This window comes from Schistocerca piceifrons, chromosome 2 (assembly GCF_021461385.2).
Source record: "Schistocerca piceifrons isolate TAMUIC-IGC-003096 chromosome 2, iqSchPice1.1, whole genome shotgun sequence".
Lineage (NCBI taxonomy): Eukaryota > Metazoa > Arthropoda > Insecta > Orthoptera > Acrididae > Schistocerca > Schistocerca piceifrons.
This window is the reverse complement of record NC_060139.1, coordinates 133,848,251-133,865,430: the sequence shown is the minus strand read 5'-3', so window position 1 is coordinate 133,865,430 and position 17,180 is coordinate 133,848,251. Positions and strand designations below refer to the sequence as shown.

The window sequence follows — 17,180 nt, the reverse complement described above, 5'->3', positions numbered from 1 at the left end:
CCTATACAATGACACATTTTAACAGATACAGTAGCCCCTCCAGCCATTCACCATTTGCATATATATTATCATAGCAACAGTTATCTAGTGATCTTTTCTGTCCATGTCTAAAAACTGTTATTTTTGCTCTTCAATGTTAGAGTAATTTTATTTGTCAAAATGTCTTTAAGCAGTTGTTGATCCTTTTCAGTTGCATAAAATATTTCCCAAAACTGGCATGTGTTAATGACTACATGTGTAGGTATTAGAAAACAATTTTTTCAGGATTTCTGAATGTAATTTTGTAGAGATAAGTCTAACAATTGTGTTGGTGGTTTGAACAGTTCTTTTCGTTTCATAAACAAGCTTATTACGACGGTCTTAGTGTAATTGCTTAGCGTACAGATTTTCCACTGACAATCATTACTAAATGTAAATTATTCTACAGCATTTCAGGTTGTGCAAGATACCAGTATGCAAAAATCATATGAAAAAGATGATTATGAGCAGAGAGTTTGTAGATTTTTGGAACAGACTAAAGGAGACTCAGAATATGAAGAAAAGGTTCGAAAATTCTTGGAGGAATCTGCACGATGGTAAGTTGATGACTCGTCTTAATTTGTCCGTATGCCGGTTAGAAAATCATTAATGTTACTCTATATTGTATGGTTTTCTGTGGAAATTTGTCTTCTTTCTTTATGCTACAGAAGTGTTGTTCAAATCACAAGAGTAAGTAAATTAGAGAATTAATATTGAGGACAAGCAGCAGGGGTGGGGCGGGGCTTCAGGTGTGTGAAGTATTTTTTTTTTATAAGGATTTTTGCATGAAAATTGAATTACTGAATGTTAAAAAGGCAGTATTCTGTGTTTATTAGATTTTTATTTGTTTGCCTTTTCGTGTTCAACATGGGCAGCTGCATTGTTTAATGCTGAAAGGACCTTTGTCACCCACTTTCTGGAGGCTTAATGGCAGTTGACAAGTACAGGTTTCTGAGGTTGGCAATTTAAGAGGGCAGCAGTCTGGACAATGGCCCCTTCAACATGCAAGAGACTGGTGGTCACCCTACTAGAAAAAACAGTATTCCGTGGAAACACAGAAGCAGCCAAAATGTGCTCAGGAGACTTTCCAATTTCATGATTTTTTTCGGAATCGCCTTCTGGTGGCCTACTTTAAATGGCTAACCAATTGCATACAGTGATTAAATGATGCTGTTTCTTGAAGGCTTTTGATTTGTCTTGAAATGTCTCTCGTACTTTAATTACCTTCTCATGTAATAAAAGTTTCGTTTGACATGTTTTAACCTTTTTGGTTTGTCATAAAAAAACCGTTGTGTTCCCATAATCCATTAGTAAAGCTAAAGAAAATTGACTTGATTTCTTTGTGATGTGTTAAAAAGGGTAGTAGTACTCGATCTTTAAAAATGTATCTATAATAGAGAACTTGAATTAGTTATATATTCGTATTAAATATCTCTCTGACCACTAGTTCTACAGATATGTACCATCCAATTGAACATTTTCCAATATTTTCAGAATGAGACAGTTTTATTCATTTCACTGAAAGTTGGCCTCAGTGGACTTCTGCCCTTTTAATATTTGTCGATTCAATTGTTTTCGATGTCACCTCACTTCTTAGTTAATATTTTGTAATTTAATCGGACTATCTTTCGCATGTGCTCTCTTTCATTGACTGCGTTCCAAATTGCTATTTCAATCGTCAGAAAAGCATTTTTCCATGCAACTTGATGCATCTGTCATAAAGTGAAACTTGGAAAAAGTTCATCTTAAATATTCATTGTGACATTGACTTTAAACACTGAAAATCGTGAGATCATCCATAAGTGCCAAAAGGATTCTGTTAAACTTTGTAACACGATAAATCAATCAAATCTAAAGGCCGTAAATTCAACCAAATGGCTAGGAATTACAATTACGAAAAAATTGTAATTGGTTTGTTTATAAATAACTTTTTTGCTACCAATCACATTTTCTTCTATTCATATTTTACATGATGTATTTCGGGGAATGATTCCCATTTTCAAGTATGTTCTCTCTTTGTACTGTGCAATTTTTACACAGTGTTTCCGATCTGTGAGGTTCGGCTTTGTTGTGTTGATTTTATTGCAACATATTTGCATCTTTTTATATATTGCAGTAAAGTCAAATAAACAAAGCAGAACCTCACATATTGAAAATGGAATAGTACATAGGGAAAACACACTTGAAAATAGAAATCATTTCCCAAAATGTGTCGTGTAAAACTTGGGTAGAAGAAAATCGTGATTGGTAGCGGAAAAGTTACTTATAAACAAATCCATTGTTTTCACTCTTTGAAGAAGAAAGTTTATAAGGGACTAATCAGCTTGAAAGAGTTGTGAGGAAGGCGAACCAAATGCTGCATTTTATTGGCACAACACCTACAGTACATTTACCTGTCCTATTTTAAAGTACTGGTGTGCAAAGTGGGATCCTTGCCAGATGCGATTAAGGGAGTACATTGAGAAAGTTCAAAGAAGGGCAGCACGTTTAGTATTCTAGAGAAATAGGGGGGGAGAGTGTGGCAGGATCTTCTCACGAAATTTGTCACCAACTTTTTCCTCCAAATGTAAAAATATTTTATTGAGGCTGAGGAGCTACATAGGGAGAAATGATCATAACAAGCAAATAATGGAAATAAGAGCTCACACAAAAAGATAAAGATTTTTTTCACATGCTCTTTGAGAGTGTAATAAATAGAGAATTGTTTTGAATGTGGTTTGATGAACCTTCTGCCAGGCACTTCAGTGTGATTTGCTGAGTAGTCAGGTGTAGAACATGTAATTCAGATAATATAGTTATGGAATAAGTTAAGTCTTTTTGAAGTTTTGCAAAAAAGTTAATTTCTCAGTTGTTTCTCATGAAGTTCAAAGTTATGAAAAGAATTTTTTCAATTGTTAAGAGTGTAAGATTGTTTCAGCTCTATTTCAGCAAAGAAACTTCAACACGTATTGTACTGTAACATTTAAAACATGTTCGTCCACAAATGAATCACAAGTATCCTGCCAGTTAGTACAGGCAAGCAAATGAGTTCATATACAGGGCTGTGAGAACTAATTTACTATTTCATAATTTCACATGCAGAAGTTGTTATTAATTTGTATTGTGAAGATCACAATTTCAAACCTCTTGATATAGTGTAACTATGACTAAAAGTTTATTACAAGAGTTACATGAAAATATGATTATACATTTCATTTGTGCTTATCATATTATTTATCTTCATGAAATAAAGCAGCAGAAAAATGTAATGCAAATTCTTTCCCTTTGTTCTACTTGATTTTTATAAATTTATGTATCAGCTGCAAGGTAATTGCTTATATTCATGGTGACCGTTTGTTTCAGGAAAAAGGAAAGGAAAGCTCAGGAGGAAAAATCAAAGAAGAAGAAAAAGAAGGAAAAGAAGTCCCGTGATAAGGAGAAGAGTAAGTATTAGAGTTGTTTTATTTTCTTTAACTAACACTTAATTATATAGAAAGTGTGTTCTCTCTCATGTGACAAGAATTCCTGGTAAACATGTCAGAGCAATGAAAATGTTTTAGAAGTTCGATAAAAGTTTGTGTGTATGTAAATATGACACATAAGAGCAGCATAATCTGAGTCCAAAAGCTTATAGTATTGCCCTCCCCCACTGCACTGCAGACACATTGTTGATGCAATTTTTGATTTCCTGTCCAGTTAATCCCAGACTGTGTGGCGCTGGCCATAGAGCCATTGATCGTGTGTTAAATGCCATGCTGAGATGATCACCTGTGAACATGGATCATGGTCTAGTGTGCATAGTGTTCCCTGCAGTCGTTGCAGACCGTTTTTTTTTTTTTTTTTTTTTTTTTTTTTTTAATAGTCTAAGCCCAGTATTTCACTATCGTATTTCTTTATCAAAGAAATATGTTCAAATATTCATCAAAGATCTGTAATGTGTCACCAAAGAGGGTTATTACACTTGTCATATTTTTTGTCAATGTTCAAGATGGCGGACGACAACCTGTTCTGTGCTGCAGTTGCTTGTACCACAGTTGCAGTTGCATTGTGTGTGCTTTTGGAAGAGAGGCAGTGGAAAGAAAAGGAAACATACTTAGGTGAAGCCTTGGGTTTTGTGGCGAGTTAATAAAAGTGTTCTGAAAAATATATTATTAGAGGTGCAAGTGGCGGACGTCAAGTCTTGGAGTGCATTTCAGTAGTTTCTCAGTAAAGTGGCTTCTCATATTACAGAACAGAACACTCAGTTGACAAATGCTGTATGTGTAGAAGACAGGCTCACTATAATAATATGATTTCTTGATACATGAGAGAGCTACTCTAGCTTACAATACAGCACTCTAATTAAACACATTTCACATTAACCAAAATAATTCCAGAAATATGTGAAGCGATTTCTAAATCAGTAGAGGAGGAATATCTTAAGGTAAATAAATGTTTCGTGCACCATATGGGCAATAAGAACTATTTTTATTTTTTAATAATTTAATTTATAGAATTAGTCTTACAACAGCTGTAAAATTGATAAAAATTGCAAAACAGATGAAGTACTTTTTAACTCGCGGCATCCAGAGTTCAAAAGTAGACTAAGTAGAATTGAAAGCTAAGAAAAATAAATTTCTTTTAGAGATGTCCATTTCCTCTATAACGGCTTGCTGAAAGGCTGCCTGGATGTTTCCGGATATAGAGGTGGATGGCTGTAGCTGCGATTGTGGACTCCCGTGATGTCAGTGCTCCAAGTGGTTACAGTTCATATTGCAGTGAATGGAAGGCAAAAACAACTTTTGTGATCAAGCCTAGATTTGATCATATTTCTTTGGCGAAAGGCGAGATTTGGCAAAGTTCCGTATTACACTATCAAATATCTTCGACATAAATATTTGACATAACAATAAATATTTGACATAACAATGTTGACAAAGAATATGGTAGTGTAATACTGACCTAAGCTCATGTTTTGACATCTCATTTATTGACACAGGTTATAGCAATGTAAATAATAATGTGAGTGTTATTGAAGTTCTCCAGAATTCACTCATCCACAGCAGAAACAGGAACACTGAAAGTGGGAGACACAATAAACAGTACGAGAATGACTCGGACTGTTAGATCAAAAGGAAGATAATCTTAGGAAAGGACCTTTAAGAGTAACAAACTTTGAAGAAGAATGTATTGCACTGCATTGTCCATTTCAGTATAAAATGTTACGTGAATCCTGCACACCCTCCTCCAAAATTGCAAGTTGTTAGACAGCCACCATCAGCTTTGAAAATGTTAAATTACTGTAGTGTGAAATAAGAGCTGTTTCTGTAGAATTTCTTTAGTTGCAAGGCTGTTCATTCCGTTTGTAGTACGCTTAAAAAATCTCACTGTGGCGGCAGGAGGAAACGCATGTAAAAATATGGAAATATACAAGATTTTGGAGCCAATGGTTTCTTATAGCAGCAGGATTGAAGTAAAAGGAAGAGATGAAGGAAAAGAACTGGTGAGGTTTAGGAAATGGGGAGAGTTAAAGAAAAGTTGCAGAATCTTACTGTGTTGGATGAGAAGGAAAGACCATTCGTGCCTGCTCTCTACAAGAGTAGAAAATGTCATGCACCAACAATAGTCCCTCCCTCTCATTCCGTACACTAAGTCTCCCCTGGCCTGAGGTTCAGGGCATCTTTTCCTTAACTCTCCCTGTTTCCTAAATTACACCAGTCCTTTCACTCCATCACTCTTCCTTCCCTTCAACAGTTCTGCCAGGAGTAGTAAGAACAACTAACACAGAAAGGTTGCACATTTCCATATATTTTGTGACCCTTCTGATGCACTTCATAACTAGATTTTTTATCTATACTAAATACGTTTTCAATCATTGATCATTCTTTTGTTGCCTAAGCATGTTGAGTTAGCCAAGGCTCAAGAGATACAGTTCAAGGGTCGTATTTCACAGTTATTTGTTTTGTGTGTGTTCATGTTCCGTTCTTTGGTATATATTGAATATTTTATATTTTAGTTTACTTAATAATGTTCTAAATCTTACGTTACTGATATAAATATGTACTTAAATTTATGTTCTATGGCTGGTGTCTACTGTTGTGTGGAAGATAAGGTCTCAGCTATTGTGCACATAGACCCAGAAATGTACTCTCATCATAGGAGAACTGAATATTTTGATGCTGTCAGTAAAGCTGCATTTACGCTTGAATTCAAAACTTTTTCTTTGCAAACACCCCCCCCCCCTCCCCCCCCCCTCCCCCCCCCCCCCCCCCCCCACACACACACACACACACACACACACACACACACACACACACACACACACACACACACACACACACACACACACATATATATACACACAGTGGAAGCATATTTGAAACTGTGTCAGTTGTTTGTGTCCTCATCACTGAAGCTGGTGGCAAACATTTCACATTGTCCATTAAATCATGTGCTATGCTATGTCCATTGAAAATATAATCAGACTGAGATAAAGCTGTAGTAGTCATTTGTGGACTAAAAACAAATTGCAGAAGGTGTGGTGGGAGTGACATGCTGCAAGATCTGAATTTGTCAGACAGTGTTGTTAGAAATATTTACATTACTTTAGAGTGTATAGCCTTACCAAATCATGTTCATTATCAACATTTAACGTCTCTTCTACAGTAATTTTGCAGTCAGTTCTAAGGAACATATCGGGGAATATGCAGTTGATCTCCCTTTTGTTAATGATATCTCAGTTCTCTTCTATAAATTTGTTTCCACCTCAAAGACAAAATTCTACAATTCCTCTCTCTTGTTTTAGCAAAGAACTCGGTTCCTTTCCTGTGTCACTGCTACTTGTGTAACTAGGAGTTCCTATGGTTTGCACTTTGCTCTTTCCAGATTAACCTCTCTGCCTCGGTGTCATAAATCTGAATATCTATTGTCTTGTGCATTTCACTTCTGGGCAACACATTGATAATAATACTCCATTGTGCGAAGTACACCACAACATAGGCAGCAGGACAGACAAAAATGCTTCCTGCAATCCGTACCAACACAGACATGGCGGTAGTTTTACTATGTTGTAACATGTTGCTAACATTAATCTTCTGGTGCTAGCTCCAGACGATGTTGTGACCAATCTGTTAAACCTGTTTCAAACATGGTGCAAACTCTGCTTACAATACAGATGCTAAATTGTTCTGCAGAATCAGATAATTATGTGTACTTAGCGTCCATCTTGATGATACATACTACATGTCACAAAAAATTTCTTTCCTTTTTGTGTGTAGAAATAATTCTAAAGAATATGTTTGCTCATAATTGGTTATTTCAGATAAGAAGAAGAAGAGGGAACGTGAAGAGCATGAGAAGAAGAAGAAACATAGGAGCAAACGCTCCGATAAATTTGACATAAAAGATTTCGAAGAACAGATGGAATCAAAGAAGTTCAGAGATGCTATTAGGAAGGAGCTCACTGTTAAGGACGAAACACGAAAACGAAAAAGTATAGATGATGAAGAAGAATTCCTGTATGGATCAGGAAGTGACAAAAAGGACTTGAGGTTTGTTTATTTTTTAAATTTTTTGTTTCTTGTGGTATTCAGGGGGCTATACTATTGCTCACAGTTGCCTTATAAAGTTCTTGAGATATATAACAACCTAACTAGATGATTCTTTATCACTGCAAAAAAAGGTGAGCATGAAAGCAGTAAAACAGTGATGGATTGTCAGCCGTCGCGTTTAGATTAAGGAATGAGTTTTTGTGAGGAAAAATTGTCTTGTTTTTGCAGATTGCTTGGACTTGAAAACCTTCCTGATCTTGAAGACTTGGAATCAAAGTTAAGTGCTTATTATGCCAAGGTGGAGAAGGATACTGGGTTATCAAAAAGGTGAGACAAAGAATACTATAAACTTCTGTATTTTTAATTTTTAAAGTTCAGTAGTGTGAGGTTATTGTAGACGTTTTTAATTTTGATCATTTCCGAATGTATTTAGATAGTGATGATGCTGCACTGGTCATTGTGTCGTTTAATTTTGCCTATGGCCAGCAAATTTTTATGGTAGTAGCTCTTAAGTATTACACGTGTTTGTAGTGTTTTAGGTATTAGGTGTGGAACTATCTACAATGGTTTTTGAGTTGAAAGAGTTTAATAACAACATGGAAACAAATTAGCATGTTGTATTGAAACTATGTATTCATAAATGTTGGCGCTATTTCACAGAAACTCGGTTGTTGCATATTTGATGAAGTGAAATCCTGTTCTGGAGGAAATGTTAAAAATATATGTTCCTTGTATGCTGTACTCATCACATGTTCAGTTTATACCTCTGTGTGAATGTTGAAACGTAGAGTCTAAATAAATGTGACAAGTGCACTTCTGATGCAAATGTGGCCCTACGTCTTTCATACATTTTAAGTCTTTATGTTCTTATTTCTGCAGGAGTGAGGAGAAAGGTGAGAAAGAAAAGAAGAGGCACTCCTCCAGCCCGGGGAAAAATAAACATGCATCACCAAAAGTTGTTTTTGTTCACAATGAAGAGGCAAAAGTAGAAGAAACATTAAGAGCAAGAGGTAAGACTTGATGTACATATGTGAAATGTGTGTTCCTTTGTAATAAGAAGAAACGGTTTTAATCATGTTGGCATTAGTAATATTAGAATACAAAACTTCGCAACATCAGTTGTAGGAGGACTGTTGTTGGTGTTACAAAGATCGGCCTCAGTTATTTTATACACTGTAATTCTCAAAGCACAGAATTAAAAAGGAAAAGGTAAATGATACGAAGAGATGTGTTGTTTCATGGGTGTTGGAGGGTAGGGGTTGATGAACTTATTATGTAAAACCTACTGTCAGTTTCTGTGAAAAGATAGAACTGGCTACATAGCTGTACATTCTCTTGTTTGCTGCTGTATTAAAGTCTGTGCTACATTCCTGAAACTATAATTTGGTCAACAGTACATTACTTCTTTACTTACTTAATACATAAATATGCTATGGGCTGTTACAGGCATTTAATTTCGAATGCTTGTTTGTTGTCTGCCTGGATTGGAATACAAGCTGAGAACTAAAAACAAAAATTCTCAAGAAACAATACAGCGCAGATCTTAATTTACAATTGGCTGGTGTCAAGTTACATGCTGCAATCAAGAACCAATGAAAAAGTTTCCATTTCAGGGCAATGCTGCAGCGTACATGCTTTGCTGGTATACAAGCACCAACATGTGAGCAATGAATTAGTGTGGCATTTGTGTCTTTTCAGTGTGTGTGTGTGTGTGTGTGTGTGTGTGTGTGTGTGTGTGTGTGTGGACGCGCGTGCGGAAAATGTGGAAACATGAACTATAGTGTCGTTATTACCAAATGAGTTCAGACAGGACCATTGTGCTGTTATTTTATCGGCTGTGAATGACTAACGCCAATGGGCGTGCTTTGGAGAAAGGAGAATGTGTTTGGGGCAGCATGTCTGTCGAAAACAACCTTGGTGGAAGGTGCGCCAAGGGGTGCGCTCGTTCATGATAAATTCAGGTCCCATATTGCAAGTGTAATGCAGAAGTTAACTGCAACTGAAGTTGGATACACTTCAGCAGTCACCCTAAGGTCCTGATCTCTCCCTATGGAATTATCACCCTTTGATCCGTTAAAAAGGCCTTGAAGGGTTGACTATTCGTGTTGGATACGGATGTGCAGCAGGCAGTTATGGACTCCTTCGTGCAGCAGGACAGGGTGTTCTACCAAACAGGTATCTTCAACCCTGTGGATGATTGCCTCAGTGCTCATGGAGATATTGCTTCATTGATGTACCGGTTCTAGACTGTACAGTTTTTGAATGGAAACTTTTTGATTGCCCCCATATATGTTGCTTTCAGAAGACTTTCACACTTCTGTTAGAATAACTTCATTCCCTCTTGTAATGTTTTTGTTTGACCACAATATTCTGATACGTATTCATTCTTTCTTAATCCTGATTCACTATGGAATTATGATACATCAATTTTATTAGTAGTGATCATATTTGTATACAAAATAATTCTTTTTGCTGCAGAAAAGAAAAAGATGGATATGTTTGCAGACTCACCTTCACCACCAGCAAATTCAAAGGAGAAAGCAACACCAGAGTCCGCTACAGTCATGCCTTCGAAATGGAAGATACAGATTGGCTCAACAAACACTAGGTATGTGGCCATGCATACATGCATCATCAAAATTAATTATTGTGTGTTTTAAATACTCAGTAATAATATTGAAGCCTCATTGTAACAACTTCTTCCTTGGAACTAATTGTGTCCTTGGCGACCAGCAGTAACTTAATCATGATGGTACATGTGATCCCATCATCGATCCAGCAGACCATTTGGCTTCTTAGTTCAAACAAGCAGTAGAAAATTTATTTTCCTATTCTTGAAAAAATCTCAAGTACTTTCATCTTAATCACAAATTCCATTAAAAATCCAACTGAAAAGAAGACACTGTTGCAATTTCTATGGAAAGATGAGTGGTAGTGTTGATGGCTTCCCATTAAGAACTACAACTGGGAAAATTTTGACACAAAAGACACCTGATTTGCAGTTTTCGTGATGTCCCTGGGATATCTCATATAATACATAACGACCATTTTCACTCACTTATTATCTACTCGACATTGAATTCTTACAAACCTTCTAATAGTGTAAAGAATGGTTGTTTCTGGAAACTACACTACTTGTTGATTGACAAAATCAGTGAAACGTTGTGATATGTAGGCCCTATGCTGATAAAAAGTTCATACTTGGTGAGATCTAGTGACATGATTTGCTAAAATGTCATATACATTGGCTAATATTGACTGCCTTTGTTCGCTGCTAGCCTTAGCTAGGACGTAATACATCTATGTCCACATCTGTTCTTCGCAAGCTACCAAATGTGTGACAGGTTACCAGGTGTACCAGAGTAATGTTCCCCAATTCCATATATTACATGCAAGCTTAAAGATAGATCATTGTGAAAGCTCTGTATACATTTTTATGTTCTCTAATTTTTATAATTATCACATGATATGTGTTGTGGCAGAAATGACAGGTTTCTAGTTCATGATTTGCTTGAGCTGTATCTCTGTTCCTATTTAAGAGCTAAATTTTGTGCATTGGCATTGTTGTGTTCTGACTTATGAATTCCGATATATTTCTACTCAAATTGCAACACTGTGCAAAGCTTCATAATATCGGCCGGATTTAATATCTTGGCATCAAACTGCATCATTTTCCCAGTAACTATCCTGTAGAGCTGTGCTATAATGAAATGAACCTTGTTTCTGATGGATGTGACTATTTGTGTGTTCCTTTTTCCAGTTGTGGATAGTGTTTGTAGTACAGTGGAACAAGGGAGTTTTCACATCTCATTTGTCTTTTTGGCTAGTTTGAAATACTATGTAGAAATTAAACTGGAACTGTGTGTTTGTGAAATTTCTTCAAAGTTTTAATTCCTACTTTTAATAGAAGTTACAATCAATGGCTTGTCCACGCTTTAGTACATTCATGTGAGAGTTGCTGCAATTGATAATGTGTTTAAATCATATGTATATGCTTTGTTGGTCAGTATGTTCAATTTACTGCATTTAATAAATGCTGTTCATTTTATGAGAACTGCAAGAATTTTTATGTTGTCTTTTGTTTTACAGAATTAAGAAGAAGGACAAATCTCAAATTGAAAAGGAACCATGGGATGAAATTGAAGAGAAGAGGTTCATTTTCTTAAAAGATAATGATAAAGAAGGTAGTGAAGATGAAGCTGAGGTGCGCAAGAAGAAACAGCCGGAAGAAAAGTTCAGTGCCAGGAAATCCAGAGAAACTGCTGAAAAAATTGTACAAGAAAAACCTAAGAAAGAAAGTTCAGAGGAAGCAAGAGAAGATTCTATTACTAAAACGCAACAGTTTATGGATAAGTTTCAGAGTGGTTTTAGAATAAACTCATCTCGTTCCTCAGAAAAAAAATCAGATGAGCTCCCTCCCCTGCCACCTGGTATGCCCCCAAAGACATCATTCACCATATCAGGTAGAGGCAAGACAACACCAGTGTTAGCAAACTCCAGTTCACAAGCCAAGGGCCCAAGGACTGATAGTGATACAGATTCCAATGCTTCTGAGAAACGAAAGAAAAAGAAACCACCGCAGCAACAACCACAGCAACAGCAGCCTACTCCTACATCACAACAGACACCAACTGCAGCTTCATCTAGTGCAGGTCCTGGTAGAAGGCTTTCATCTGGTGAATCATCACGTAGCAGGTCTCGCTCTCGAACGAAGTACAGTCGTGCTTCTAGCAGTAATAGCTCACGGTCTCGCTCTCGTTCATATCCAAAGAATAGGAACAGGTCTAAATCTGCTTCCTATGATGGTAGACGATCACGCTCAGCATCATATGCTAGGTATGGTAGCCGTTCAAGGTCCCGATCTTATTATCGTAGTTCAGCATCACGTTCAAGATCTCGTTCGTACCGTAGCCGCAGTCGATCATACGATCGCTATTCACGTAGCCGATCTCGGTCTGAGGATTACAGGAGGCGTAGCAGAAGTGAATCTGATGACCGTCGCAGGAGGCACGATTACCATATGAATAAATTTCAGGGTCGATATCCACGTAATCGTGGCACATATTACAGGCCTCGTTTCCAGAGCAATTACAAAAATGCACGTGGTGGAAGTAATTTTGCTAATCGTGGGAACAGGAATTTCCATCAAAAGTATGGACCCGGTCGAGGGAACAGGCCATTTAACAATCGAGGGAGAGGGAGAGGAAGGCCTAGGTTTTTTCACTATAAACCTAGTTCTGGTTACAGAGACTACCATAGCAGACGTTATGAGGGAAGACCTCGATCCAGAAGTAGTGATGGTAGGAGGAGCTACAGCCGTGAAGATGATGATCCTATGAAGAAGGTTGATGCAGCGAAAGAAAAGATAAATAAGTATATTGCAGAGGAAAATAAGAAAGATGATGCACAAGCAGCGTCCAGTAAATCTAGGGATGAACCATTAAGTGAAGGGGAAGCTGTTGATGATGATGATTATGGGTTGCCACCATTACCTCCAGGTGGACCACCATCAAGAGAGTCAAGTTACGTTGACCGTAAATCTTACGAAGGTAAATGGGCTGAGAAAGACTCGGAAGAGAAGAGTTCAAGAAATAGGGGATCAGAGGGCCCAAGATTACCCCCAGAAAATAGCATTGAGGAAATGGACAAGTTTCTGAATAAAGTTAAAGGTCAGAAAAAAGATGACTCAAAGGAAAGAAGTAAATCATTTGGAAAATCGAGCAGTAACTGGTGATCTTCATCAGAATTGTGACTGTTAAATATTCCTTTGCCTTAAATTTCCATGTTATATTTGTGTGTGAGAAATTGTGTACATCTCAGTAAAAGTAATTGTAGTGTTGTGTGCATAGTGAACTGAATTATTTTTGTTCTGTCACTATTTTGACTTGTGCACTATTATCATGACACTGCTGATACACATTGTAAATATTTTGTAATCTTAACGTTATTTAATATAACCTTCCAGTTCGTTGTGTGAGGTATGTGTTGTTCCCTTCATTTATTTGAAAGCACAGCAGATGGGCAGAAGTACGATTTATGTAAAAGTGAGTCTCCAATTATAATTGATAGAACATTCCAACTTTTAAGAATAGTGCCTGTAAGACTGCTGAAACTATGTGTAGCTTTTAAGCATTTCAGTAGTTGAATAGTAATTTCTTTGAATGTAATCAGTTTATCACTGCATAGTTTTATCAAAAACAGAAATGTGATGTTCTTGCAATACTAAATATATCAGTTCATTACGAGGAAAATCAGGCTGTCATTCAGGCTGTACAAATATCATAACACCTCATTTGAACTTCATTTAGGATATTTGACACTTGACAGAAATGTGAGGTACGAACTTCATTTTAAAATTTTGTAAATTGTCATCTTACTGTCTTGGATACAGTAATAAATTGTATCAAAATACATTGTATTTCATTCTTTGTATTTATTACAGCTAAACAAATAAATGAATGAACCTGGCATTTTGTTGTAAATTCTGAGCTAATCTGATTAAGCATTTTTTTATTCTATACAAACTGTAAATTGTTATGCAAAATTGAAAGTATTGTGGTAATGAACTATTTTCAGTTGCAGTACTTCATACATGCTAAGGTGCAGTTTTAAATTGCAGTTTGGTGACATTACTTGCAAAATATGGAAGTATTTTCACTGGATGAACAAAGGAAACAAAAATGCAAATGACACTGAAACTAGTGTCATTTAATGACAGTATATTACTGTGTTACAACACATCAGTGATGAGTTTGCCCACATGCATATGCTTCGAACTATTCACAAAGACCTTAAATTCTGTACTTAATAGGTTCATTAGGTGGTCATCTGTAGGTCCCCATGAGATCATAATAAACTGCTAACAGCTGTTAGATTTATTCAGGCGAGTTTTGCTGCATTAAAGCAGCATCTTCAGGTGCTTCTACATAGAAAGGGACATCTTTGCAATCTATCTATTTTTTTAAAAATTGAAGTCAGTCAGTAAAAATAAACTCAAATAAGAAGTACTTGCAGTAATGTCACATAGATGAACACACAGATGCCCCTGACGTTTGTAGTGACAGAATCCAGTGCCATGAACTAGTAACAGACAGAACATTGGGGCGAGTAGTGCAGGGAATGTCATAGAGGCAAAAAGCACAGTAGTACCATTAGAAATATGATTAAAATGTAATACAAGATGTCTACAGGTCATGAAAATGAACAGGTGGTCATGAAAGTGATATAAAGAGGGTGTATATGACCTAGGAAAAACCCGAGAATTTTTCATCTGGGAAAAATCCGGAAAATTTTTAGAGTTCTGGGGATCTTTAATTGTTTTAGTTTTCAGTTAAATTTTTGTAACTTTGACTGGTAAGAACCAATACTCGGATGAAGGATATTACTGTATCTCGCTATTGCAGAATAATACTGCAACAATACAACATGAACGATGGGAAAGTAAAACTTAACAACAAAGCACAGTGCTTATACAAGAGCAAAATGTATCAAAGGGTTCAGGAAGACTATGCAATGCTTCATAACTAGTGTTTTGATTGATATGCACTTAAAACCCACAAAATGTGCGGCAAAACTCCTTGAAACATGCAGTTAAAATATGCTCTTACTGCCAGTATATGCCTTTAAATATGCATCTAAAATTCTTTAATTATGCATTTCTCTGTCTTTAATATATTCATCTTACTTGGGAAAATTAATGAATTAACCATCAAATTTTTTCAATAATTGCTATAATTCAAGAAATAAAATGGAATATAACTTAGGTACTTACATGTTAAGTTTGGTAAATTCTAAAAGTTAGTTTGTTTGAACTACCAACATTTTTTCCATATTCTCTACATGAAAATGTTTCCTGTGGTCAGATAATAACATTTTCAGTCTTGAAAATGATTGTTAACGTCACATGACACTACAGGTAAAAATTTAAGAGCAGCGACAGCAGGCAACGTGAAATCGTCTAGATTCTCGGAGCGTTTCTCTCCTTCCAGAAACTGAGCGATATTCCAAATCGTAGGCCAATCAGGATTTCTATGAAGAACTGCATCCAATTTTCTTCTAAGTCTCTCACCAATCCGACCTGGCCAACTCTTGTTCTGTGTCCTGAGTCCTTCGACAAAAGGCACTGCCTTCGTGACTTCCATGTTAAGAGTCTCAGGTTTCTCAATTACATCTGGAAGGCCACCCAAGTGCACTCGGATGAAAGAAGTTGGAATTCTTCAGGGTGTTCTTGGCTTTTGATATAGTTAAATTTTCACAATCTTCAAAGTGCTTTAGGACCTGGAACAAGAAAGTTATCTAGTGAATGTCAGTTTCAAGCTAAAAACTGCTGTAAAGAGAAATAAGCTTAATATTGGAATTCTATGTCATGTTAGTTTTCTTTGCTTATTCAATTTATGTGGAACTACGTACACATCCATGCCTTTTCAACTTTTCTGTGGTTGTGTGCATGATAGTTCGCAGCTGAAATCCATTTTCCCCACCTCGTCAAGACTGGTGCAGGTGGCAGAGGATAGTCAGGGTGAGCAGTCTTGAAAGCTCTCACTCCGCTTGGGGCTCTGACCTCTTCAGAAACTCAAAGGATGCCATGAGCCAGACACATGAGGTGAATAATTTTAAGGTAAAACACCTGGAGACACTGCAGCCTTCAGCATAATTTAATGCAACAGGGGCCTAAACCTTGTTCTCCCCACATTTCCGATCACTTCTCCATAGAACACCTGAAAGAAAAGATTTTACAAACTTTATTATTGGCTCGGGATATGATGTGAAAAACTGCACTCATATTACCTATAATTTAAACTATTCAATATTGGTGAATCTTACACAATAGTTCATGCACTGTGCATGCAATCGTGGTGTGTGTCATTTGTTTCACTTCTTTGTACATAGGATGCCCTCGTCACCGGAAAAATTTTTTCAACTATGACGTGTACCATATACCGACCGCAAGAATCAATGGTTTCTTCAACGGATAGTCAGACTGGAGAATTGCAGTTGTCTTTCCTAATATTCTCCAGTGTCTGTAGTAGAGAAACTAAATTTAAAAAATACACACAAACATGTGGACACTACATAGGAGACACACACACAAAAACTTTATCCATTTTAGCACCTACCTAAATTGTGACTATTTTCTTATGTATATACATTGACCAAAATAATAGTTATTTAATTTGCTCAAAAAATTATATTTAAAAATTAATTTACTTTCTTTTTTGCAGTGAACGTTTAGAGGCAGTCTCCTCCTCAAGTCCTTTCTTCATTTGTCTTTTCCTTTCTTGAAATACTTCACTCACTTTCAATTTTCAAACATAGTTTAAATTTATTTTTCAAAGTTTTTTTATTTTTTAATTAAACGGCTATTATTTTGGCCTATGTATATACCAAATTGTATCCATTGACTTCCACATACCGAGAATCCTAAAAATTACTGAAAAGCCTTATCTTTTCATACAATGGGTTCATGTATTTCTTTTTGAGTGTTGACTCGTGAGAAATATCTTTTCCTGTGCAATTTTTTTTTAAGGAGGTCCGTAATCCTTCATTCTCCAGCTTATTAAAAGGGTTCTTTGTTTTTATTAAAGCCTCGCAAAGATCTTCATTGGACTCATTTTTTGTCGTCCATGTGCTTCGGAAATGAGGTCAGTGGTTGCT

At 36.4% G+C, this 17,180-nt stretch overlaps 1 protein-coding gene across 4 annotated transcripts in view; it reads left to right on the top strand.

Moving 5' to 3' along the window:
• LOC124776296 (tetratricopeptide repeat protein 14 homolog) overlaps positions 1-13,994 on the top strand; it is an 86,876-nt gene extending 72,882 nt beyond the window's left edge. For 3 of the 4 annotated variants that reach the window (XM_047251211.1, XM_047251213.1, XM_047251214.1), the window contains 7 exons: positions 428-575; positions 3,361-3,440; positions 7,298-7,526; positions 7,755-7,853; positions 8,406-8,536; positions 10,005-10,134; positions 11,616-13,994. In XM_047251211.1, coding sequence (XP_047107167.1) covers positions 428-575; positions 3,361-3,440; positions 7,298-7,526; positions 7,755-7,853; positions 8,406-8,536; positions 10,005-10,134; positions 11,616-13,260 — 2,462 coding nt within the window. In that variant the 3' untranslated portion in view covers positions 13,261-13,994. The remainder of the gene's footprint in view (positions 1-427; positions 576-3,360; positions 3,441-7,297; positions 7,527-7,754; positions 7,854-8,405; positions 8,537-10,004; positions 10,135-11,615) is intronic. The other variant, XM_047251212.1, reaches the window with a different exon arrangement.
• The last annotated feature ends 3,186 nt before the right edge of the window (positions 13,995-17,180 follow it).